The 27,390-nt window shown below is 36.8% G+C and overlaps 1 protein-coding gene across 4 annotated transcripts in view; it reads right to left on the reverse strand.

Annotated features, from left to right (window-relative positions):
• The window catches only part of DRAM2 (DNA damage regulated autophagy modulator 2), a 49,024-nt gene that overhangs the window by 2,727 nt on the left and 18,907 nt on the right, over positions 1 to 27,390 (reverse strand). For 2 of the 4 annotated variants that reach the window (XM_044672307.1, XM_044672308.1), the window contains 5 exons: positions 25,308 to 25,451; positions 17,378 to 17,445; positions 7,630 to 7,769; positions 4,372 to 4,549; positions 3,705 to 3,787 (listed from right to left, as the gene is read on the reverse strand). In XM_044672307.1, the coding sequence (XP_044528242.1) occupies positions 3,705 to 3,787; positions 4,372 to 4,549; positions 7,630 to 7,769; positions 17,378 to 17,445; positions 25,308 to 25,438 (600 nt within the window). In that variant the 5' untranslated portion in view covers positions 25,439 to 25,451. Of the gene's footprint in view, positions 1 to 3,704; positions 3,788 to 4,371; positions 4,550 to 7,629; positions 7,770 to 17,377; positions 17,446 to 25,307; positions 25,452 to 27,390 lie in introns of those variants that run through there. The other 2 variants (XM_044672309.1, XM_044672311.1) reach the window with 2 other exon arrangements.

Raw genomic sequence — 27,390 nt, forward strand, 5'->3', positions numbered from 1 at the left:
ACAAAAGGTAAGGGTCCAATTAGTAGCTGAAGTGAAGTACTATAGCACTATTGTATTCCCCATCTCTGCATTTAAAAAAATGTAATGGATGAGACATCAGAAGTGATTTATGCCAATGTAAATTGTTAACAAATCCTTGACTCCACATTGCAATGGATGGGACATATAAAGACATGCCTTTTATAACTGTTACAGTCTCATATCAAAGAGCATTTCCCAAGTTGCTTAGTTACCTCATGATGAGTTATAATCTCATCCAGGAGGTGGGAAGGTTTTCCCAGTGGGCTTTATAACCACTAGACTTTTTTTATATTTGTATTAGCTTACTCTACCCTTTTACCAGAATGATCTAGATTCTTGGTGACATTTTAGACCCAAAAAGTTTTCATCAGCAGAACAGAAGTTGTTTTTTTCTGTTTCTGGGTTCATCTGCCACATTTTGGAATGATGGCAGTTTGTAGACTTTGTTAAAAATATCTTAGCCAACGTTGAAAGATTGGCTACATCTGGAGAACTTGTGACAAGTATCCATGAGCTTCAAAGGTTTTTTTAAAATGTCACACAGTAAGTGACTATAGAGACTCATGTGAATCCTAACAATGGTGGTTTTGTTTGCTATTGTCATTAAATGGGCTCTTATGATTTGGGGATTTTGGTACTTCTTGAATGTGCATACCTGTTAAACTACTGTTTTATAAAGCTGTTTTCTTAGTGAAAATCATTTGCACTCACACTGTGGATCACGGCCAAATTAAAAAGGAAATGGATCTCATTTCTGGGTGATAAACCTTTGTAATGTGTCTCTCCTTGGGCAAACACAGTGTGTCACTGATTGTGAACTATATACTTTTGATTTTTTAAAAATTTTATTATTGTTTTTCCTTGTATGTGCAATAGAATATTTGAGTTTTCTTTTTTCTCTCATTTTTTGTACTTGAAACACAGTACCATTATTAATGTTTTTTTTATTTTGCGCTAATATAAGTTTACGATATCCATTAGCCCTAATATTAAAGCATACCCCAAAGCTTTAGACCAGTGGTTCCCAAACTTTTTTGACCTACTACCCCCTTTCCAGAAAACAATATTACTTAGCGCCCCCTGTCATATACTATCACCGCCCCCTTACAGTTATTCACTGCCCCCAAATGCACTTGTGGCCATCACAGTCCCCCTGGATCGCTGCAGCACCCATCAGGGGGCAGTGGTGCCCACTTTGGGAATCACTGCTTTAGACTATGGAAGCCTGCCATTGGTTATTAAATATTATGGGATTTTGATTAATGATTGTGTCTGGTTCCAGGAGAAGGTGTCACAAAAGAGCCATTATATAGTGCCAAGAAGCACAAGGTCAAGGAAATCAATCAATCTCAGTGGGGTTGATGAAAATCTGTGCCAAGAGGACTTGTTTTGGGGATCGAGGAAGTGGTTGCTTAACAACGTCAGACGCAGAATTTCCCCGTGTCAGGTTCAGACAAAGTATCTTGGCTTAGCTATAATTCTGGCTCCCCTATCCCTGAGAGTGAAGGTAAAATCAAACCAGGGAATGATATTTCCCATTTACTGCAAAAAAACTAGTCCCTTTTCTGTCTTTCATAGTGTGGCAATTTTCTGTAGTCCTGGCTGCTCACTGGGTAAGTGCATATTGCTGCAATGGTCCTACAGGCTTGTGGGACATAAATCACTTTATTGGGCCCTGATTCCAGGACCTGTTATGGGCTTACTCTCTCATGCTTACTCAGAATTTCTGTATACTATTTCATTTTGATTTGTTTTTCTTTTCTCTTATTTGGTTTTTGTTGTTGTTGTTTGTTTTTTACTTCCTTTTTACAATCGATTCATATACCTCATAACTCAGCCATGTATCCCTGAGTGATCTATGCATTTGTCAATATCTTCCTCAGGGGGTATTATATAATTACTATAACATTTTTTCTTGTTCAAGAGTAATTTTAGGATACCAGAAAGTGAAATGTTTGGAGAAGGTGCCATGGAGATGCCTGCAGAAACCTCAAACTGAACCAAAGAATCCAAAATGAACTTTGGGATATAGTGAAATTGAACTGTGGGGGGTTGAATGTATTTATTTGAATGTACACTCTTATGCCAAAAGGGACTGCCCCTAAATTGGCTTTTTGTCAATGTGCCTAGCAATCAATCACTGGTTTTGTTCTCTTTCTTTTTTATTTCCTTCTTATCCCCAAATTATTGTAATTTCCCCTTAGAAAGTGCGATATTGTATATACTTCTAGTTCTTTAGAGATATAAGTTGATTATGTGTACTGATTCCATGGGGAAACGAGGCATGTAAATCTAGGAGATTCCTACGAGCTTGTTTTCCATAGAAATCACAGAGGGGATTTGTAATTAATATGTTACCCTAAAAACTATGATTCCCAGCACCCCACTCTCCTTCTCATGTTACATGCTGATGTAGGCAGGATATAAATTTGTGTAGCCCCACCTCTTGCTCTCTTTTGATCTGATTGGTTTGGTGGAGGTGGTATGAGGTGAATGGCAGGAGAATCTACTCACGTGGCCTTATATTTTGTTAGAAAATTACCTTTTTATTCCTTTACTTCAAGTGATTATTAATAAACTTTAAAAAATATAATACTTGGTGTGTTGGACATTAATTTAAATCCTACACAAGGAACCAAGTGAAAGTTCCAGTTGGGCAATTAGATTGCAATTTAATTATCTGGAAAATTCCTGCATAGTAGATATGGCTAAGATTTTATTCCCTAAAGCTCATAGTTTTACAAAATAGTCATGGAAAAATTCAGTCTCACTATTTCATTCATCTCTATAAGCACGTCTAGTTTAAATGTAAAGACAGGTGTTCAGAGTTTATTCTTAAAGGCTGGTTGAAAATAGAATCAATTCTATTCAGTTCTTTGCAAAGAAGAGTCATGTTTTTTTGCTTTTATGTATATCCTCCTTCAGTAAGACCCAACAGAGCTAAGGAGCTCCAAATACACTGTGCCATCCTCACTTTCCCTCCCATACCAGAGCTATTTCTTAGAGATCAAATCGCAAAATTATTAATTTTTCTAGGTTGCTAACAGAAAATTAACCTTACTTCAAAGCTAAAAATGGTCATTCTATAAAAAAGAGGATTTTTTTTTAAAGTGCATGGTGCTTAAAAGCTATCAAGCTATCAAGGGTTTGATTCATATTCAGGCTTTTAAGAGGCAGAAAAAACTTCCTGTGATCATAGAATGAAACTTTAAATGTGGTCACTTGTTTTGAAAACGCATGGCACTGATCAGCCTGGGATACTGGAAAGGGTGCTGAACTTGGAGACAGGAGAGATCCAAGTTCAAATCCTGCCATTAAAATGTATTAGCAGCACAACTATAATGGGTAAGTTCTCTCACCTTTCTGAGCTTTGTATTCCCAATTATAAAATGGAGTTGATAAAAGAGAATCTGCTTCAAAGGGAAGAAGAGAATGTCTATAAGGTTCCTTGTGAACCCTAAAGTGCCAAATAAATGTGAGGAGGGATAGCTCAGAATAGCCTATCGCTGTTCCAGAAAAATAGCTATAGGATCATATTGACGATAGCCTAGTAGCATGATTTTAGCCTATTAGAACCAACAAATCATTCTTCTTGCATTGTCTGGATTTCCCTAATGTCTATCCAAAGTTAACAGTGATGGCCCCATTCATTCCTGGCATGTTTAGTAAATTTGATCACTTACTTTGTCTTCAGGGTTCCAGTGGAGCTTCTGGACTATATCAGAGCCAAAATGGCCACTGTACAAAAGGGAGGAGCAAGTCAGCACTATAAAGAAATAAGTCAAGGAAGAATTGAATACAAATGAACTGGGTTCCAAGCTAGATTACTGTATAGGTTCCAAAGATTGTGGTTGATCAATTGTAGCAAAGTCCAAATTGAATATTTTCCTTATAAAGACCAGAGAGTTAGTTTTTGGATTTTGATTCATGGCACCAGTCAGTTAATAAAATCTTAGATCAAATTATGCATGTACCTATAAGAACAAAAGAAGATGGCTCTAATTCTTGGTCTATTGAAATAAGAGGAGGCATCAAATATTGCTCTTTCCTTTACTTTTTTTGAATGGAACACAGCCAGGATAGCTGTTTCCTCTTTCTCCTTTAGCTTTCCTTTTTTCCCTGTCCACTTCTGATTCCTAGTCCTCTCAGTCAGGAGTTAATGTTTTTGTTTCTGTTCCAGTTATAAAACTTGCATTTCAAACTTTACATCTGTATTCCATCCCCAAGTATGATCCTTCCTTCACCTACCTTTTATCCTTAGGGGAGCACAGTCTTTCTCATGTATGCATCACTTCAATTTTATTGCTTGGTTTATTTCCACTGCTAGTCATGCTTCTCTGCAAAGGATACTGCTAAATGCACTTATTCCACACCAGATCACTGCTACCAGCCGGATCCAGAAGACTTGTTTGCTATGAATTTTCGGCTGCATTTTGTAAGAAAGGATTGTCTGAACAAACATATAAAAGGAACCGAGGCCAAAGGTAAGCACAGCTCCACATATGTGTGCAGCAAAGATTGTTGTTTTCTGAGGGATGTAAAAGGAAGATAGATAGATCAGAGTACAATTTAAATCATTTTTGAAGATACTGATCACAGATTTTCAATTAATTTTCATTGTTTCAAAAGGCATTGGAAACTTATAAACTTTCTCATAGAGAATTGTGAATATACTTAATTACAATTAAACTTCATTAAAAATTTGAATTTGTGATAATCCAAACATTGGAAACTTTATTTAATTGAGAAAAAAGTTTGAATTAATTTCTTCCCATGGTTTTTTCAAGGCTTACTTCATCCAGAAAAAGTGTCTGGCCTAAAAACCAATAGCTTTTACAGGTCTCAAAAAATTAAGATCTCTTTCCCCTTCAATTTAAACTCACTTACAAATTTTGGGGACTAGAAAGAACCTTGGGAATTATTTAGTCTAATTCTTTCCTTTTCAAGGAAAATTGAGTCTATGTTGGTGAAAGTATAAACTCACATAATAGCAGACCCAGGACTAGACCCTGGTCCCATAATTGATTATGGCATGTTAGAAGACTTTTGGTATTTGAAGTATATTTTGTATAATGAAAATTTTATTATGAATTGTCATTTTCAAAAATAATAACTTATTTTACTTATCAGTATTAAACATACCTTGGTTTATATAACATGACATCTTTTCTTTAGAAATATTCTATACTTTAGGCTTGTCACAGAGTCAAATTATCTTTTTCACCACATTGTCAAATTATTGAGGTTTCATTCTCCCTGTTCAACACAGTGGTATAAGATTGTGTTCTTTACAAAGTGAAGTGTTTGCTTCATTTAAATTTCTCTTAGGTCCTTCTTGCTCTGCTTTTTAGATGGGGAACTTAGTCAATATCAAAACAAAAGGTATTATTAAAAATCCATTTTTTAAAAAAGGCTTCCATGCCACAATCAAATTTTATTCATTTGAAGTCTTGAAGAGTCTTATTAACTTTAACCTGGAAGCTAAGTTCTGGGCACATTTACAGTTTTTGCAAATATTGCTGTGGCAGGTGATGAAAATGTCTAGAATTGAGCAGTAAAACCACTTAATAATACTGCAAGTCTAAGGCAACGTCAGACATATATTACAGTTATGAATCACTCTCAGCAAAAGAAGCTAGAAAAGATTCAGTAACAAGGAAAAGAGGAAAAAACAAAAGTTAAGTTCTTGGGATTTAGTCTACAAAAATGATTGTGCCCTCTTGTGGTTACACCATAAAAAATGACTAAAATGTTTGATCCTGAGAAAGAACAGCAAGTGAAGGTCATTTAAATTCTCTATTTAACAGAAACATAAAAGCATAAAACAGCAGCTTTAACAAATGATATTTCCAAACATTACATTTCGCTTTGCCATTTTAGATGATACAAAACAACAGAATTTAGAAGCATATATATATACATATATGTAATATGTAATATATATATATATACACACATGTATTTAACAAACACTAATGGATGATGATGATAAAATATAGGAACATATCTTCCATTTATTAATATAAAATTTTATTTTTTCCTTCCAAGATCTATTTGATTATGAATTTTTTTGGAAGGCAGAAATGCAACCATCTCCCATTGAGTATGTATTACATGATTTTTCTAGAAATTTTATGTTCATTTGTTATTCATGTAAATTCAATTTCAATTTTCTTAAGTCAAAAAATTTTTAGATGGCAGTTGTGCTTTCTCAATTTATAAGGGATTTACCCAAGTCTCTTTACAACTCTAGGCCTCAGATTCCTCATCTATAAAAGGAAGGTTGAAACCAGATGATCTCCAAAATCATTTCTAGTTTTAAATATGTCAGAGTTCTAAATATCTCAGAGGAAAAGTATTCCAATCTGCTTTGTCTCTTTATCTTCTTTTCCCCCACTCTCCGAAAACCTGTTACCGACAAGCAAGTTCAAGAATTATTTAAGAGACTTTGATTCTTAACATGTGAACAGGAATCAAATTAGGATTTGCGTAATTAATCCCCTCCATGAGTATTGTAGTAATACTCAGAAAGTACAGTAAAATATTAAAATTTGGCCCTGGAAGAGGACAGTATATACTTAAGTTTCCGTTAATGAAATAGATTGTCCACTCTTCACAGGTGACCAAAAGGCAATGAAAAGGTGTAAACAGGCTGCAATGCTTCACTGAAGATAATTTACAGGTAGGAAATGGCATAAACACATCTTCAGGGACATAAATGACTGAGAAGGAAGTAAGTCATTTTTGAAGCAAGAATGAGGGATGACTAGGCAATATTCTTGATATTGCTGCAGTGCTTATGCTCATCACTGATGCACCTTGATAGGATCTGCTAGACAAAGCTATTCCTAACTTAAGAGTATAAGCATAAGCTTCAAGAACCCAGAATCACCTCCATGACATGATGGATGAAGAAGGAATTTAGAGATACAGGTATCCATTAAATATGTAAGTAACCACAGAAAGACATTTAGCACATTGGATATATTCTCCATGTAGGATTTGTAGAAAGATAAGAACAAGAATCACCCAGAATAGGACTAGATGGGTTCCAATATGTATACCATATTTAATGGTTTTAATGAATAACTATAACGATGAAAACATAAATCTAATTCACTCAAGTATTCTGAAGTACAATTATGAGACAGATTATAGGGGGAGGGAGGTTAGAAACACAAAGAGAACTTAATTTCTAGGAATGCTACATGTTTTATAATAATAGGTGAAATTTATATAGTATAGTACTTTAAAGGTCTGTGAAGTGTTTTCAGCATAGTTTTTCACTTTCTCCTCACAATAACTCTGTGAAGTATCTAGATACTATAGGAATTATTGACCTTCATTTTGCAGACAAGGAAAAGAAATCTTAAAGGCCAAGTGACTTGCCCATGGTCATGTTGCTAAAGCCAGTTTCAGAGCCAGGATTGAAGGCCAGTTTTTCACTTCCCTAAGTCCAGCCCTCTCAAGCTAGACTCTTTTATGACCAAAGAAAAAGTCAGGCTAAGATAGGGCTAACTTTATACATTCTTTAGAGAAACATCCATGCCAGAAGTCCAATAGTAAATTCCATTAGGATTCCTATAAAATTGTGAACTATCCACAAACCTGGAAGTTTGCCACGATAGAAAGTCCTAAGCAACTAAGTAATCCAAGTGCAAGGCCAGCCTTGTTTAATTTGATGATCTGAGGCTCCTCGGGATTGAGAGCATGAACTTGCTTATAACGAACATATATGGTGGCAACACCTAGAAAGAAAATTCAGAAGTAATAAAGCTTTGAACAACAAAGGAAAAAGTCACAAAGTTCATTACTCTCTGGCAACACAAATGGTACCTCTAGATATAATCTTGATGAAGAGACAAGAGTCAAAGACCAGCAGAGCTCGAAGGGGAAGTCTCACCATTTCTCTAGTCCAGTGGCCATTAACTTTAGAACAGCCCAACATCTCTGGCCACACCCATCTCGGCCTCTTGGCAAACCATTCTAAATCTATTAAATTTATTACTTTTGAATTCCTTGTATCCATGTCCTCTCACCACTTACATCTGACCAAACTCCAATCTGAATTACTCTTACCATCTATTTCAATTTTCCCCTGCCCAAGTATTGTTGAACAAAGTATAGGAATCCACAACTGTGCCAACAGGGTCCATTATAAATTTGTTATGCAATCTCAAAAACCTCCATTAGATCACGTGAAGTCTTCCACTCCTTCTTTGATGCATTTTGGGGGGGGTAGAGGGAAGCCTTTGTTGTTGCATCCTCTATGCCTTGCCACTATATGTGGCTCTAGCCTAAGATTCATCCTTGGTCACCCTTTCTGTTCTCTCTGTACATTCTCTTGAGTTCAAATGGCTTCCTATAATCCCCAGGATCAAATATAAACTTCTTTGTTTGCATCAAAAGATCTTCATGACCTGGCCCTTTCCTCCCTTTCTAGTCTGTTTATACTTGATTTGCTCTTCTCCACAAATGCTCTGATCAAGCAACACCTGCTATTCCTCAAACAGGATGCACCACTTCCCACCTCAAAGCCCTTGTGTTGGCTGTCCTTTGTGCCTGCTCTGCTCTCTCCTCCTCCCAGAAGCTCTTTTATTCATTCTTTATCTGTCTTTTACACACGTAGTTATTTATATGCTAGTTGGCCCACTAGAATATATGCTCCTTGAGAGTAGGGACTGTTTAAGCATTCTTTATATCCCTAGAATTTAGGGCAGTGCCTGACACATAATAGGTAATTAATTAAACTGAGCTGGTATCATATTACAATATTGACTCTTTTTACTTTGGACTGCTGCATAGACATATCTCTTCTATCCTGTACCAATAAAACTGATTTTTTGGAACCAAAGTGTTTACATTCATTTCTATTCATTTTGTCCTAATGGATTCAGTTCTAACTTTCCAAGATCTTTTTGGTTCCTGATTCTCTCATCCTATTACCTATGCCTCCTAATTGTGTGTCCTCTGTATAATGGATAAATAAATATACCATCTATATCTTTATCTAAGTCATCTTTATTTAAGTCACTAATAAAAATGTTTCAGAGCACAGGGTCAAGTGCAGATTCCTCCAGGCTGACAAATAGTCTCCACATTCATCCAATTCTGACTCCATTGCAATATGTAATTGTCTAGCCTATTTCTCCATCTTTTCCAATTTGTCAACATTATTTATTAAGAGCTCACTACATGACAGGCACTTGTGCTGGGATACAAGTACAAAGAATGAAACCATTCCTATTCCCAAGGAACTTACATTCTAATGAGGAAGATAAATGTGTGTATCTAACTACTTTGTAACTCTCTCTTTGATTTTACATTCTCTCTCTCTCTCTCTCTCTCTCTCTCTCACCTCTTCCTCTCCCTTTCTTCCTCTCATTGTAAATACAGAGAGAGTGTGAGCTTAGCTATATATATATATATATATATATATATATATATATATATATATATAAAATCATAAATAGGAGACAAATGGAAATATTTACAAAGGAATTAAATACAAAATAATGTGGGAGGAAGATCATGTGGTGGTTGGGGGAAATCAGAAAAGGTTTTATACAGAAGATGGTGCTTGAGCTACACCTTAAAAGAATAAAGGGCAAGTATAGGTAAAGAGTGAATTCCATGTATGTGGGACGGCCAGTATGAAGGCAGAATGATAGGGATTTAGGGATTGGAATACTGTGTGAGAAGCTGAGAGAAGGGCAATTTATATGGATCAGAGTGTGGGGAATGAAGTAGTAGTGAATGAACCTTGAAATATAGGCTGTAGATAGGCTTAGTAGGGCTTTAAAAGCTAAACAGAGGATTTTATATTTTATCCTACAAGCAATAGGAAGTACAAGTTGAATGATTAGGGGGATCACATGGTCAGTCTGTGTTAATTAATTCAGGAAAATTAAAGATCTGAAATGAGGAGACTAGTTAGAAGGCAATGGTGGGGGCAGCTAGGGGGCTTAGTGGGAGGAGAACCAGGCCTAGGAAATCCTGGGTTCAAATCTGGCCTCAGGCATTTCCTAGTTTTGTGATCCTGGGCAAGTCGTTTAACTCCCATTGCCTAGCCCTTACTGCTCCTTTGCCTTGGAACCAATATATATACTACTGATTCTAAGAGAGAGGTGAGGGTTTAAAAAAAAAGGCTATGGCAATAATGAAAGAAGAGGTGACAGTGGCCTGAATTAACATGGTAGCTATATGAGAAAAATCAGATACAAGGGACATTGTGAAATTAGAAGTGGCAAGGTTTGACAACTCCTAGATATGTGGGGGTGAAGAAGAAAAAAGAATCCAAGTTAATCCCAAGATTATAGACCTGGAGATAGGAAGGATGCTTTTTGCCTCCAACAGAAATAGGGAAGTTTAGAAGAAAGGGTTGAGGGGGAAAAAATAAGTTTGGTTTGGGATATGCTGTTTGAAATGTTTCTCATTGGGGGGGGGGGGAAGAGGGGGAAAGGGACAACTGGATGGTTCAATGGATTGAGAACCAGGCCTAGAGACAGGAGGTTCTGGTTTCAAATTTGGCCTCAGACACTTCCTAACTGTGTGACCCTGGGCAAGTCACTTAACCCCATTACCTAGCCCTTACCACTCTTCTGCCTTGGAACCAATACATAATATTGATTCTAAGATGGAAGGTGGGTTTAAAAAAAATGTTTCTGGGACATTTAGTTAGAAAGATCAAACAGGCAAATTGGTAATGCATGACTCGGAAGAAAATGAGCCTGGATACATAGATCTGGGAGTCACTTACAGAGGATAATTAAACCCATAGGAACTGATGAGGTTTACAAAAAAAGACAGTAGAGAGAAGAGGACCTCAGGACAGAACCTTAGGAAATACTCAGGTGATATAATCTGGATGAAGCCAGCAAAGGAGACTGAGAAAGAACAGTCAGAGGTAAAAGGTAAAACAGAAGAGAGAAAAAAGTATTAAGGCAGAGAGGCTCGTCAACGGTGTCAAAAGCAGCAGTTAGGTCAAGAAGAATTATAACTAAGAAAAGACCTTCAAATTTGGCAAATCAATGGTAACTTTGGAGAATGTAGTTTCAGTTGAGTGCTGAGGTCAAATGTCAGAATGTAAAGAGTTGAGGAATAAAAATAGAGGAAATATAGACAGTTAAAAAAATTTTTGCCTGAGAAGGGAGGGGAGACACAGGATGATAGTTTGAGGAGATCACAGAGTCTAGTGATCATCTTTACTGATGAGGAAGATTTGGGTATATTTGAAAGCTGGGGAGAGAAGATTTGGGTATATTTGAAAGCTGGGGAGAGAAGAAAGTGATTGTGAAGAAGCCACAGCTAAGGATGCTGGATAAGACCAGAGGTGTTTGGAACAAGTGCATGTGTAAGGGGATAGGCCTTGGCAAGCTACTTTGATTAATAGTGTTTGTTCTTGACTAGTTCCTTATTTAGTAATGCTAGTTAGAGTTATAAATATTTAAAGGAATGCTTAGTAACATTCAATAAAGAAGACACTTTCATAAGTATTTTGAAAATGTTCAGTTCATTCCTTTAAGGAATGCCTTAAGGAATCCGTTAAACTCAATAGATGTTAATTATTATGGTTATATGTATATATATATATATATATATATCAGAAAGTAGTTATCAAGGTAGCTAGTGATTAAAGGTGTTTTGAGGAAGCTAGAAATTCTAAGAGATGGAAGATTAAAAGTGCATTTCTTACAAAACAAAACAAACAAAAAAAAGTACTAACATACTGAATAAGTAACCCAATAAGTTGACCCTGTCAAGCTTTCAAACTATTATCCTCTCTCTCTTTCCCCCTTCTTACCACCTAGTTCTTTCCTAGTTCTCCTACCTGTTTCACCATTTCTTCTGTTTCCTAGGTCATCATTTATGCTCTGCCTCCTTGGTGTGGGTTGGTCAGTCAATGAGCATTTATCAAGTGCCTATGTGTGAAGCACTGGGGACCCAAGCAAAGAACAGCTTCTGCCTGCCCTGAAGGTGCTCACAATCCAGCGGGAGACAACATAGACAGTTATGTACAAATGAGCTATGTAAAGGTAGGACAAACAGGAAATAATTAACAGAGGGAAAGCACTATGATTAAGAGATTGGGAAAGTCTTCCTTCACAAGGTGAGATTTTATGGTTTTTCCAATTGTTTAGATCTAACTTTATTTGTGTGAAGTATTTTGTAAATGTGTTCATATAATTCCTTTGTTTGTTTTGGCAAAAAGATCCCCAAGTATTTTATATTGTCTAGAGCAGTGATGGGCAAACTTCTTAAAGAGGGGGCCAAAGGAAAGGAAATGCTCATCTGTCAGTCTGTTTCTAAGGCAACTCTTTCGAAGTTTCATTGTATTGTATCCTACTCATTGTATTTGTCAGATTAGGAATAATGTTGCGCTGCAGGATAGAACATTTCAGGGGGCCTCATCTGGCCATAGTTTGCCTATCACTTGTCTAGAGTGATTTTAAATGGAGTTTCTCTTTCTAACTCTTACTGTTGAGTTTTGTTGGAAATATACAGAAATACTGATGATTTATGTGGGTTTATTTTGCATCTTGCAACTTTGCTAAAGTTATTAATTTTTTCAACTAGCTTTTTAGTTGATTTTCTAGGATTCTCTTAAGTATACCATCATATTATCTGCAAAGAGTGATAGTTTAGTTTCCTCATTGCCTACTTTAATCCCTTTGATTTCTTTTTCTTCTCTAATTGCTAAAGCTAGCACTTATAGTACCATACTAAATAAAAGAGGTGATAATGGGCACCTTTGCTTCACTCCTGAACTTACTGGGAAGGCTTCTAACTTATTCCCTTGCAGATGATGCTTGCTAATAGTTTTAAATAAATTCTACTTATTATTTTAAGGAAAAATCCTTTTATTCCTATGCTTTCTAGTGTTTTCAAGAAGAATGGGTATATTTTTCCCAAGACTTTTTTTGCATCTATTGAGAAAATTATGTGATTTGTTAGTTTGATTATTGATATGATCAATTATGCTGATAGTTTTCCTAATATTAAACCAGCCTTGCATTTCTGGTATAAATCCCACCTGGTCATAGTAAATAATCCTTGTGATATATTGCTGTAATGTTTTTGCTAATATTTTATTTAAGATTTTGGCATCAATATTCATTAAGGAAATTAGTCTGTAATTTTCTTTCTGTTTTTGGATTTCCTGCTTTAGGTATCAACCATATTTGTGTCATAAAAAGAACTTGGTGGGGCTCAATATAATTTGTATAGTATTGGGATTAACTGTTCTTTGAATGTTCGATAGAATTCACTTGTGAATACATTTGGTCCTCAGGATTTTTTCTTGGGGAGTTCACTGATTGCTTGTTGAATTTCTCTTTCTGAGATGGGATTATTTAAGTATTCTATTTCCTCTTTTGTAAATATTCAGCCATTTCATCTGGATTATCAGATTTATTGTCATATAATTGGACAAAATGATTGCCTTAATTTTCTCTTCATCTGAGGTGAAATAACCCTTTTCATTTTTGAATTGGAGGGTAGCAGGGTGTTTCAATGTATAAGAAGACTGGAAAGGCTGGGGGTGGTGGTGGGAGTGGGGTTAGCTCATGGAGGGCTGGGACTGCCAAACAAAGAATGTGTAAGTGTACCCAAGAGCTCTGTCCTGGGCCCTCTTCTGACTCTACATTCTTTCTTGGTGACTTCTTTTGCTCTCATGGCTCCAACTATCATCTCTAAAAGGTAACTCTTGGATTTACATCCCAAGCCCCAATCTCCCTTTGGAGCTTTTGTTCAATCCCCACCAGAATGCCTAAACAAAACTAAACTTGTTATCTTCCAGTTCCTCCCAATCTTCCCTTATTTATTATTTCCTTATTTCTTCTAAGGGGTATACCAACACCCTTTTAGTAACTTCAAAATCATCTGCTAATCTTCACTTTTACTTAACAACCTCTCCTGTCCCTCCCCACCCCAAACTGAATGGGTAAACAAGATCTGATCCAACATCTTTCACACTGTCCCCTCCTTTCTTTGAATGGTGCTGTCATCATCAGCCTAGTTCAGGCCTTCATCCCCTCTAGCCTGGCCCATTAAAACAGTCTCTTAACTGATCTCTTAGCCATCAGTGACAGATCTGACCAGGTCATTCTTTTGCTCAAGAAACTTCAGGGATTCCATCTTGCCTCAACAATCAAACAAAAATTATTCTGCTTCACATGGAAAGTCTTTCACAATCTGGCTCCAATTTATCTTTCCAGAGAGACTATTACTGCTAACATACTCTGTTTTCTAGCCAAATAGGCCTGCTCATTCCTGGTGCCCTTAATAGGCTGTCCCCATGTCTGGAATGCTCTTCCCCCTCTTTTGAGTAATTCCTAACTTCCTCTAAATGCTAAAGAAGCTTACATTTAATCCTGGAGATACCAAGTAGCCACTGGAACTCATTGAGGGGATAGCATGGTCCAACTTACACTTGAGAAAGATCACATTGGCAGCTAAGTAGGGGATGGATTGGAAAGGAGGAGAGACCTGGGTCAAGAGGGCCAGTTAGAAATGTATTGCAATAGTCCAGGAGAGACATGAAAAGGGCCTGAAGTGATGACTATGTAAGTGGAGAAAAGGGACATATTTAACAAATGTGAAACTACAAACAAGATTTGGTATCAGACTTGATATATGGACTCCACACAAATGCAGAATGAGTGAGAGGGAGGAATCAAAGGAAACTCTAAAGTTGCACTTCTAGATGACTTGGAGGATGGCAGTTACCTGGACAGTAATAAGAACTGGAGAAAAAAGGTTTAGGGTAAAAATAATGAGTTGTGTTTTGGTATGTTGACTTTAAGATGCCCAGAGAACAGGCACTTCAAGATGTCCCACTAGGGTAACTAGGAATGTGGGAATATAGCTCAGGAAAGAGACTAGGGATTAACATAGATATCTGTGAATTACCTGTGTGGAGCTGATAACTGAATACAAGGGAGCTGATAGGATCACCAAGCAAGACAATAGAGGGAGCAGAGAGGGGTGAAAACTGATAAGATATCTGTGTGGGAGTCCAGGGGAAACCCACTGATAGTGAGGACTTGTCACTTAGGGAATGAGGAATGGAGATATTGAGTGAACAGATGGAAAGAGGGGCAGGAAGGTGCACTGGCATAAGGCCTTAGCAAGGGTAGCATTCAGAAGGAGAAGAGGATCTATGGTATTAAAGGCTACAGAGATGGCAAAGAGGATCAGAACTGAGAAAATGTCATAATATTAAGCAAGTAAGAGCTCACTGGTAACTCTAGAGAGGGCAGTTTCAACTGAATGATATGACTTAAAAACTAGGTTGCAGATTTTGAAGAGTGAGAAGAGAAGAAGTGGAGGCACCTAATGTAGAAAAGGAATTTAGCCACAAGGGGGAAGGCAGTTAGGATGATAGTTAGAAAGTATCAAGAGTGAGTTTTTAAGGACAAGAGAGACAGGGGTATGTTAATAGGCAATGAGGAAAAAGCTCATAGATAGGGAGATAACAGAAAATATCTGAAGAGAGGGCAGAGATGATGGTGGGGCAATCTGCTAGACAAGTCAGGAGGAGATGGGAGCCAAATTTCATGTTGAGGGATTGGCCTTGGCAGAAAAGAGCTACCTCTTCTTTTAAGACCACAGGGAAGTAGAAGAAGATCTCTGAATGAAAGGAAGGGAGAAGAGGGAGGTCTCAGTTAATGGCCTCAATATTTCTGGTGAAATATGAGGATAAGAAGATAGGAAGAAATAAAAAAGAAAGGAAAGCCACCTTGAAGAGTAGAACAGCAAATCGACTGGAGAGGAACAGAACACCTTTGTCTTGTTATACTGTGAAGATCCAGTTGAGATTATATTCTGTGAATCTGTAATACTCAGTCAATATAATTTCATAATTTTCTGTTTAGGACCACATGAATATTGGTGGTGGGAGTAATGCTAGAGTTTAGAAAGGCATGATCAGTGACAAACCAAGGAGGGCCAGAGATTCAAGCATGAAGAATAGTATAAAGTTGAGTTGGTTCATGGAGAGGTGAGTTAGGGAAGAGAGAGTAGTCAATGCAGGGGTGATGGCCTAGAAAGAAATGAGGTGTTAAGGAAATGGGGATCAGTTAGGATGAAAAACTAGGAAGGCTTAGCATGCAAGCAGAATGGGAAGATAAAAACACTGGTGTGATGAGTATAACACCAACTTTAACAGCCTTTCATAGAGACTATAGACACAATTACTCTCTTTCAGATGTAGGGACTTGGGTATAATAGTTTAATGGTAATTTTATGAGGTACCCATAAGGAGAACTGGGAATTGATAAAAGACTGTTTGAATTGAGCTTAACCCCATATTTTAAAAATGGAAAGAGGATTTAATTGGTATCCTGAGAACTGAATGTTGAGACTATTTCCAGAAATGGAGATAAGGCCATAATGAAAGCTGATGGTGACTCTCGCTGTGATCATATTCACAGTTGATACATTATAAACACACATGGTCTTGTTCTGTTGTTTATTACATATTTATAAAGAAGACAGCCAGGAGCCTGGATATTTATTAAAATCTAAGAGATATGGTGTGTTAATAATAATGTGCATTTTCACACATGTATAAAATACACACAAACACACACATATAGACATTTAACATAAACACATATATAGAGACAGATGGGGTAGGGGCAAGCACAAACACTTATGGGAGGTTTCTCTAATTTGTAGATGACCTAAATCCTTTACATGGGAACAACTGATTCCCCCTCCATCCTAATCTATTACAGTTAAAGCATTTTGGGGTAACACTGAAAGGAATATCTGAGGCCAATACTGAAGATATGAGACTAGTGATTCAGCCAAACTGCTTCTGGCTGACACAACTTCTCTTTCTGGCCTAGAAGGGTTGAGCTGGAGGAAAAAAAAATCAGTTTAGTTACTATAGGAGACTACGTTATTCTGCAACCCAGGGAGCCACATCTACTACTGAGCTCAATCCCAGCAAAATGGCTAATATAACAAATGCAATGGAAAACCAAGCAGAAAACATGAAGTAACCTTTCACCTTGTGTAACAAGCATAGCCTGGTGACAGTCAAAATGCCTGTGGGCCGAAGTCTAGTCTTAGTTAATTTGAGAGAGGTTATTACCAGGTGTGCTGAAGGTGAATTTTTCAACCAAAGCAATTTTTGAAGACAATTCAGAAAGCTGCTAAGAGGGGCTCACAGATCTGGGTTGACAGAGAGCTAAGGAAATTGGGTGTTATTGAAGTACCAAAAGAATAAGCAACATTTTACAACATCAAAAGTAAGTTTGGCTGCTACTATTTTTAACTGTCAAAATACTCTGTGCAGTGCTAACTTACTACTTAGTATTGAGATGTTTAGACCATTGATATTACTTACATAAGACTGCAGCGATATTTAACATTACCCCAAACAAGCATTTTTCTGGAGCCACTGTTCCAGTGTCACTGAAAGAAAAATATCAGGATGTGGGTACTTGTGCCAGAACCTTTGATTCTATAGAGAAATCCATCTTGGCATAATTCTTCTCATTACTTTCCTTAAAGAGAATATAATAGTATGATTGCTTTCATATTCCTTTTTACTTTAGACAAGTTTATTTCATTTATGATCATTTGTCACCCAAATAACAAGAAGATAAGCTTCATGGAGGAGAAAGGAATGACTAATATCATCAATCTTATTATCCCTGGCTTATAAAGTACACTTAATTCAGAATTTATTAGGCACCTACTGTGGCAAGCAGAGGTGTCAAACATACAGCCCAGCCATGGGAACCAAACTAAAATGTAACTGGAAAATATTTAACAAAATAATAAAAATACAATACATAGATAATGTTAATGTACGGTTTTTTCTAAGTCAATATACAACAGTATTCCAGAACTGGTATCGCCCTCCACAATTCACTTAACTTCTGTTTGCCTCAGTTTCTCATCTGTAAAATGGGGATAATAGCAGCAACCTCCCAGGGTAGTTGTAAGGATCAAATGAATTTTGTATTTGTTAGCACAGCATCTGGTACAAGGTAAGTTCTATGTAAATGCTCACTGATAGTGTTATTATTATTTACTATTATACTTATGTACAGTTTAGTGACTCTAATTTCTGTTTGAGTGTGACACCACTGGTATTGAGGGCACTGTACTTAATTCATATACACATAAGCAAAAAACAAATAACTAAAAAGTGTTCTTTCTGTTAGGTAAAGATATTATTAACTCATCATTATTGTTGGGTCCAGCTCCCAAAAATGATGACCTGTGTTATAGTAGTTAGTCATCATGCCCCCATGATGGGCAGCATGTAAACTTATTACCCAATGTTGATAACTAGTTGAAAGATTAAATTAAAAAAAAAAGTCTCATTTAGTATTAGAGGTTTCTCCCTCTCTAATGCAAAAAGACCACTGACACTCAACTCACTTATACTATAATTCTCTAGACCTCCACAATTCTCTACCTTTCAGGGGAAAAAAATCCACTCAAATTTCCAAATTTTCTTTAGGTTCAGTCACTATGATAAACCTGATGCTCTATCATCCTAAGTAAGGTGCAAGTTTATAATCCCCTCTACTGGGAGAGGCTACAGCTGGTAAATTGCATAAGATTGGGAGTTCTGAAGTTGCAGTAGGATAAAAACTGTTCATATGTTTAACTACATCCAGAATAAATATGGTAAATCCCTGAGAAATAAAGAGTCTACAGACTTCCTAAGGAGGGTCAAATCATCCCACATCACAAAAACTGAAAGGACTGAAGCTTCCATGTTGATCAATTTTGGGACTAAGTCTGTGAGTGGCAGCTATATTTTCACCCTGGGTGGACAACATGTCTCAAAAAAAAAAAAAAGGCAGGCATATAAATAACATATCTATAACAGTCTATAACAGTGAATTTCACAAGGACAAGTTCAGAGTACTCTAATTAAAACAGCCAAAATGCATGCAAGAAACTAGGCAACATAATTTAATTTATCTGAAAAAGGTTAACAGGAGGAATGACTCAACATTACCATAAAGATATCTCAGTAATTATCTGCAATGAGAAATTAATAAAAGAACTGTGGACAAGTGATGTATGTCTTTACATCAAAATTTACAACAAAAATTATTTATTTGACAAATAATAAACAACTAATGTGAGCAAGTCACAATAAGGTCCTTGAAGGCAAGGATAATTTCACTGTTGTATCTCCAGTGTTTAGTAGCATCTGGAACAGTAAGTGCTTAATAAATGTTTGCTGACTGACTGAAGTAGCTAGTATAATACTAAGCCCTGAAAAAACTTCTAGATAGAGAAATAACAAATACACAGATAATGATGATATGGGGGACAATGAAATAAATTGCAAAGGAGATGTTTCAACACAATAATAGGAGCAATTTGAGAAACAAAAGATCATTTTCACTTCATCAGAGGGATCCTTGAAGGAAATGTTTAAGGAGGAAGTGCCAACTGAATTGGACATTGAAGAAAAGAAGAATTCAGCAGTTGGAGATAAGCTTGCATGTAAAAGTACAAGCTCAGAAATGGTGAGGGCAAGGTGAACGAAAAAACAGGGAAGAGTCCAATTTGGTTTGAATGTAGACCCGAGGGTCTACATATGAGGCAAAGCTTGATAGCTAAGTTGGAATCATTCTGTATAAGACCTCAAACACCAGTCTGGAGTTTATGTTTTTATTCAGTGGGAAACAGGGTGTCCCTGAAGATTTCTGAATAGAAGAGTAATATGACCATCGTGATATTAGGAAGAGTTAGAAAGCAATGCAGAGAATGGATAGAGTCAAAAAGGCTATTGCAATAGTCTAGGTGAGAATAAATGAGGCCTTGAACTAGGATAGTGGTAGAAGGGTTGTAGAGGAAGGCCAAGCCATGAGAACTATTGTTAAAATAGAAATCAATAGATTTGGCAACACAGGGAAGAAATGAAAATAATTGCAAAATTCAAGGCTTAGTGACTGGGGACATGGGCTTTTAACAAAAATAAAGAAGTTGAGGGAGGGGTGAGTTTAAGGAGGGAAGCTGATGAGGTCAGTTTCAGAAATGCTGAGCTTGAGGTATCAGCAAGCCATTCAGGGGAAGTCTGTATGAGCAATTAAAAAATATGGAACTGGAACTCTAGGGAGGTCATGAAAGAGATATAGATTTAGAAATCAGATTTAGAAATTTATAAAGGTGATTTCTGAAGATGTGGAAGTAGATACAATCTTTTAAGGGAGACTGCAGATAGGGGTGTTTTATACCAGAACCTTAGGGAACACTTACATTTAAGGATTGGGAGGAATGTCAGGAAGCAGCAAAAGTGGGTGGAGAAGACAGAACTTGTAAGTGTAACATTACACAAGGGAGAAGAGGGAAGCAAGCAAGAAAGAAGCTATAGCACCAAACCCCCGAGATGAGGAAAGACACAAAATTATATTGGATTTAGTACTAAGGTGGGCATTGGAGTGTCTTTAGAGACAAAAGGCAGTGATAGAAGCCAGACTGCAAAGGACTTTGAGGTAAATAATGGGTGGGGAGGAAGAGGAGACAAGCAGTGTTGGCAGTTAAAGGAAGCAGAAAAATAAAGTAAGTTTGGTAGGTGGTGAGGGTAAAATAAAGGCTTTTTGGATTTTTTTTCAGGACAGGGGAGAGGGGAATGTATTTGTAGACTAAGGTAAGTAACCTAGGAAAGGGAAAGAATAAAGATGGATTGAGGGGCTCGGAGCATTAGCTTCCACAGGAAGAATCTTCCTGTGACACTGCTCACACTGATGCTTCACGCCAGCCCTCTTCCTGACATACTAAACCATTCTCAGAAATGAACTTCCAGAGATCATGCCTTGGAAGAGCAAAACCACGAGGACTCACACTTCAATATTAGGGCCTGATTCCTGAGAACATTATGTCTAACCAGCCCAAGATCCCCAACAATGCCTCAGCCCAGCTATCTTCCCAGGATGCCAACATGTGGCATTTTTTCTCTACTTCTCTAATTCTGGTAACAGTGGCCAAAGCAATACTGCCTGGACTCTGGAAAGGGCATGTCAGTAACTGACTGCTCAATGGGTCCACTAGCTCCTCTGATCCTCCTCCAGTTAAGAATGGCACCCAGAGAATTCTCTTCATTATTTCTCACCTGGCTACTTTCTTGGACTTTATCATCTCCAGAAATTCATTATACTGCAAAATGAAATCAACCTAGCCACTCAAATGTCTTCAGATCATTCCCCACCTTGGGGCATGATAATCATGCCCCAAGGTAACTTTCCCCTCTCCCCTACTTTTCAGCTTCTTTTTATGTGTGTCTCTCCCATTAGACTTGAAGCTCCTTGAGGGCAGGGGCTGCCACAACTTTCTTTGTATTAGCAACACTTAGCACAGTGCCTGCATATAACAAGCATGTAATAAATGTTTATTAATGCTAACAGGGCCAAATATCTTTGCCTAGCCACCACCTGGTGATAGCCTTATAGATAGCACAATTAATTGAGAGAGAGGAAGATCTGAGTTCAAATCCAATCTCAGCTACTTCCTAGTTATGTAACCCTAGACTAGCCAATTAACCTCTACCTGTCTCAGTTTTCTCATCTGTAAAACAAAGTTAATAAAGTGCTTGCCAGAGATGGTGTGAAAATAAAATGAGATTTTGTAAAACACTTAGCCAACTCTAAAGCATTGTATAAATGATATGTACATCATTAAATATTATGTCTCTTTCATTAGAATCAAAATTCCTTGAAGGTAAGGATCAGCTCTTTTTGTATCTGAATCCTTAGAACAAAGATGCTTAATAAATGCTTTTCCCTTCACTTATTCATCCTAGAAGAATAGAGGGAAGGATGGCTTGCAGTGAGGATCATGGTATAGAATACAGGAGATGAAGGAATTCACCAAGGACGGACTCAGTACGTCAGTAAGGTAGCAGAGGCCAAGTCATCTAGCAAAAGTCAAGTGGAAGATCAATATGGGGCCCTAAAGAAGAGAAAAGGTTTAAAACAGCTACTGTGGAAGGGATGAAAGTACTCAATAAGTGAGTAAAGGAAAGATTACTGTCCAGCAGTGAAGGCTCAGTTGAGATTAGAAGCATAAATCTGTAGAGAAACCTACTGAGCATGATTCTATTACTTCCTCTGATAGCATTCAGCAGCTCAGGAGCAGGAGTGGAGGAGTTAGGTAGGTGGTAGAAAGTAAGCAGGGCTGGAAGTAATCAGGATAGAAATAGCAGGTCAAAGAAGCTAAAGATTCAAGTGTAAAGGAGAGGATATTATTGAAAGGTCAAGGTCAGACTGAATAGAGAGAAAAAATGAACAAAACTGGAAGAAGTAGAAGAACAGATGAGAGGGAAACCTCCAAATTCAACTAATATGTGTACTGAGTGTTATTTTTCCAGCCCACCCTTACCAATCTTCCACCTATGAGACAATACACCGAAGTACAAGGGTTAAAAAAAAAAAAAACTACATCAATACTGTGTACTGGATTTGAGGCAGTGGAATAGTAAGGGCTAGGCAATAAGAGGTAAGTGACCCCAGGACCTCTTATCTCTAGGCCTGGCTCTCAATCCATGGAGCTACCTAGCAATCCTCAGCAATACTCTTAAATGGAGTTTAGGGAGCAAGGAGTAAGTTTAAGATATGTGTGACTTAAAACAGTCCCAGCAATGTTCTCAGACAAAAAAGTGAAACCACAAGTAATGTCATGGACTTCACTTATGAATCTTCCCACTGCAAGCACTAGGTAAAAGTGACCAAGTAATTAAGTTACAACTTTCTTAGTCAGGAGTTTGCAAAAGTAGTAATTTTTAGCTAATTAAAATCTTGCAGTTGGGATGCTGAACTCCTAAGCCCTTAAGGATATGGTAGTTGTCAGTTCACCCTGCTGTATTTAACTCTATTTCAGTATTTAGTATCATGCCAGTCCTGTGTCATTTAAAAAAATAAAACACGAAGCTCAATTTTTCCACTGACTTTTTAAAGAGTTACGGAAGCTAAATTAGGTAGTTTAATCATCTCTTAATTTGAGAAAGTTTTCAACTTTCCAATATACCAAAGATTATTTTATAAAAAAGGATATTATAAAAGAAGCAGGAATGATGGGCACCTTAGAGGAGCCTGTATTTTTAAGTTACTAAAACTCCAAGCTAAACCCATTTCTCTTCTTTCTTATCCAACCATGTCAATGAGAGATGATTCTATCAGGTAAGAAAAGGCTGGGCCCAGAGAGGGAGGTAACCATATCCAATAATGGAACTTTAATAAATAAGCTTTTTAACCCTCCATTTTTAATTCTGAAGAAATCTTTATGACTTAAGGATTACTGTAAAAGAGTGATTACCATAGAGAAAAAGGAAGGCACATGACACTGTTTCATAAAGAATGGAGCTTTAAAAGATTCTGATAAGTTTCTTTTCTTGTATAGCTCCACCCATGTTTGGGTGCTTGTTATGACTGGCAAAATTAAACTGTCTCCTTCTCTTTCCAATCATATCATAGCAGTTGCAACAGCATTTCCTAGTCCAGTAGTCTAGGTCCCAAGTGCCATTTGCAAATTAACTGTTACTCTACTGATGCTTTCCTTTTATTACAAAAGACAAAATGCCTCCCAGTTCATGCTATCTGATCAGAAAAGGAATACCCTTTTCTCTTAGAATTCACATAGCACTCTTGCACCTCTTAAATACATTTATATGATATTGTTATTTGGATATGTGTTAATTATATCCCCCTTTTAGTCTGTAAACTTCAGTGGGGAAGGACTAGTGGCTAAACTTGGTACCTCCTCCAGCATCTGGAATGATGCTCTGGCATAGATAACTTTGGGTTGGATTATTTGAGTCAATGGCACTGTGGAAGCTGGAAATTATATATTGTTGTTGTTGCTAATTCTTTTCTCCTCTCCAATTTCTGGAGACACCAAAAAGGAAGTTACTAGTAGCCTCGATTGTTCCCACCAACTCAGCAGATGAGACAAGGCAAATTAAGGAACCAGATTTTTTCCCACACAAACAAAATTGTCCAAACAAGAAAAAACAAACATTTAATTCTTCCAGGTCTCCTTTGTTCACAGATATAGACATAAAGGGGTCCTCGATTGCCTTCCAGTCTGACCTGTTCATTTTCTAGATGAGAAAAGTTCAGCTTGGGGACGTTAAATGACTTGCCTGATGTTCCCTGAGGGGTGATAAGTGTAAATGAGATCAAGATACAAGTGAGAGTCAGTATCAGAGGTGAGAATGCAACTCAAGTCCTCTGATGCTTGTCTTATATATTTCCTTCCCTTTTTGTTGATTAATTCCTAAGGCTGGTTTTAATTTTAAATACCCTTTCAATACTTATAGATATAATTTCATTATTACAGGATGGACTCCATTTTGTTTTCCAAATGTATAACCTTTATTAATTTCATGCAGAAGGCCATAGAACCTCTATTTGGTTTTACCAACCTTAGAGCTTGCATTATCATTGGAAATGTGGCCAAAGAACTTGAGAACACTGATCTTCAATCATAACCCTCTAGTTATTGGGTGTGGACATCAAATAAAACCTACTTTATATTTTGAAGGGAAGTCTTAGAGGTCTCTTGATTTGTTTTAATGAGAATTAGCATCAATCTGGGGGAATAGTTTTAGTATTTTGTGTCAGATTTCTTTTCATGGACTTGGTGGAAGAAATTATTATTATCCAATGACCACACAATTAAAAATAAGTATGGAAAAAGTAACTTAGAATGCTAGGAAGCTCTGGGGTTTCTGGGAAATATGATATAGGTATAAATTCTGATTTCCCAACAAAATTTTATAAAGGTCCCTCTATAGCTCATTATCTTCCAGACACTCCCTCATTCTTTCTGGCCCCCAAGTATTACAGGATATGCTTTGGATAAAAGTTAGATCAATGTTAAATAGCTAATTTAATGATCTTTAGCAAACTGAGTTCACCATACCTATAGAAGCCTTTCTTGATCCCTTATTTATTGTTCTCTTCCTTCTCAAATTATCTTGCCTTCTCTTGTTTGTCTATATGCTATAACTCTCAGTAGAATCTAAGTTCTGTGATGGCAAGAATGCTCTGGTATTTTTGTCTTTATATTCCCAGCTCCTGGCAAAAGGCTTTGCAAAAAAGGAGTACTTCATAAATATTTAGTGAACAGACTCTTTTTATTTTGAGGTGGGGAGGGGTTGTTGTTGCCAGTCTAAAATTTCCACCTGCAAATCTGTTTTTAACTTTTGGTTTCCAGTTTTAAAATGATCATGAGAAAGGGCAGCAGAAAACAAATGGTCCCATCCAGTGTCTGTTATCACAAAAATTGCATCCCCTTTGACTGACCTGATATAGGGCAATGCAGGGTCCACATGGTGAAGAGTTATTGCAGTAATGTAGGAAAAGATGAAGGCAGCAGCTGTCCAAATAACAAGGGCTGATGGTAGAAAGCTGAGTCCTTGCTGAAACCACCACATCTCAAAATGACTTCTAAAGCGAAAACAAGGAAAGAGGCAGAAGGGATATCCAATATATGTGTAAAGAAGTGGGTTTAAGTAAGCATAGGAGAGAATATTTCTGTTCCTCTTAGGTTGTTGCACCTGTATGAAATATATTGTCTCATAAGAAAAAAAGAAATAAAGAAATTCATAAACAAAACCATTATCTTGTTATCTTCCTTGAAGAGATGAGGATACCAGCTGATAAGATTTTTAAATGATAAACATAGATTTGTGGTAGCCAATAAGGAGCCAATGGAGTATTGGAATTTAAAACATACTAATGTCCATACTTGTTCACATTACAAGCTCCTAATACATAATTCAAATATCTTTTCTTATGTAGAAAAAATGGATGGTGCCTAGGGATGAGAATTCATAGATTAAGAGTAATTCAGGAGGTGAGTAACTCTAGACTTAGAGCTAGGAAGACTTTCCAAACCTATTAAAAACTACCAAAGGACACCTCTTACCTTTCCTTTAGGACTTCCTCCACCACTCTTTCCAATCCAATCTACTCACCACAGTCTTGATCTAGTACTCATCATCTACTCCTTTCTTGTAAGTTACAACATATTATATCTGAAGTATCCTCACTGTCATAGTGCCACAAATGCTATTTCTCTCACATGAATTTTGAAATCTTATTTCTCTAACGTTAATCAGAAAAGTTACTCCCTCTTTACTCACCACCTAAATAAATGTATTTACTTCCTTTAAGTATTTCATGTTTTAATTTGTCTATTTTTAAAAAGTACATCCTGAATATAAATGTGTACATTATTACTGTCTACATGGGGCTTTTAGCTACTAAAGGGACTGACTTTAAAACCCATTTTTCCAAATACTTAAGCACATTAAGCACAGAATAGTACTTAATCCTACTGATGACACTAAAAATATTTTAGGGGAAGGGAACAAGCATATACACTGCCTGTTACTGTGCTGAGTGCTTTACAAATATTATCTCATTTGATCTTCACAATAATGTATGAGATAGATGTTATTATTGTTGTTTCACAGTTGAGGAAACTGAGGCAAACAGAAGTTAAGAGACTTGCCAAGGGTCACCCAACTTGTGTCTGAGGTCAGAATTTAACATGGGGCCTGGATCAATGGATTAGATATGGAAAAATGGTCTTATCAATCTGGTGTTTGATAAACCCAAAGATCCTACTTTTTGGGCTAAGAACTCACTATTTGACAAAACTGCTGGGAAAACTGGAAAACATTATGGTAGAAACCAGGTATGGACCAATGTCTTTCACTCTACACCAAGATAAGGTCAAAATGGGTATATGATTTAGACATAAAGGTTGATACCATAAGTAAATTAGGGGAACATAGAATAGTTTACCTGTTGGACTATGGAGAAGGGGAGAATTTATGACTAAACAAGAGATAGAGAACATTATGAGATGTAACATGATATATTTTGACTATATTAAAATAAAAAGGCTTTGTACAAACAAAACTAATATAGCCAGGATTAAAAGGGAAACAACAAACTGGAAAAAAATTTGTAACAAATTTTTCTGATAAAGGTCTCATTGCTCAAATCTATAGGGAACTAAGTCAAATGTATAAGAATACAAGACATTCCCCAATTGACAAATGGTCAAAGGTTAAGAACAAGAAGTTTTTAAATGAAGAAACCAAAGATCTCAATAATCTTATGTAGAAATGTTCTAAGTCACTCTTCTAAAAATTTATTTATTTAGAATTTTTTTTCCATGGTTACATGATTCATAATCTTTTCCACCCCTCTTCCCTCCCCCCTCCCGGAGCTGACAAGCAATTCCAGTGGGTTATACATGTAGCATTGTTCAAAACCTATTTCCATATTATTCATATTTGCAATAGAGTGATCTTCTTAAATCACTCTTGATTAAAGAAATGCAAATTAAAACAATTCTGAGTTACTACCTCAT

This window comes from Gracilinanus agilis, chromosome 4, assembly GCF_016433145.1.
Source record: "Gracilinanus agilis isolate LMUSP501 chromosome 4, AgileGrace, whole genome shotgun sequence".
Lineage (NCBI taxonomy): Eukaryota > Metazoa > Chordata > Mammalia > Didelphimorphia > Didelphidae > Gracilinanus > Gracilinanus agilis.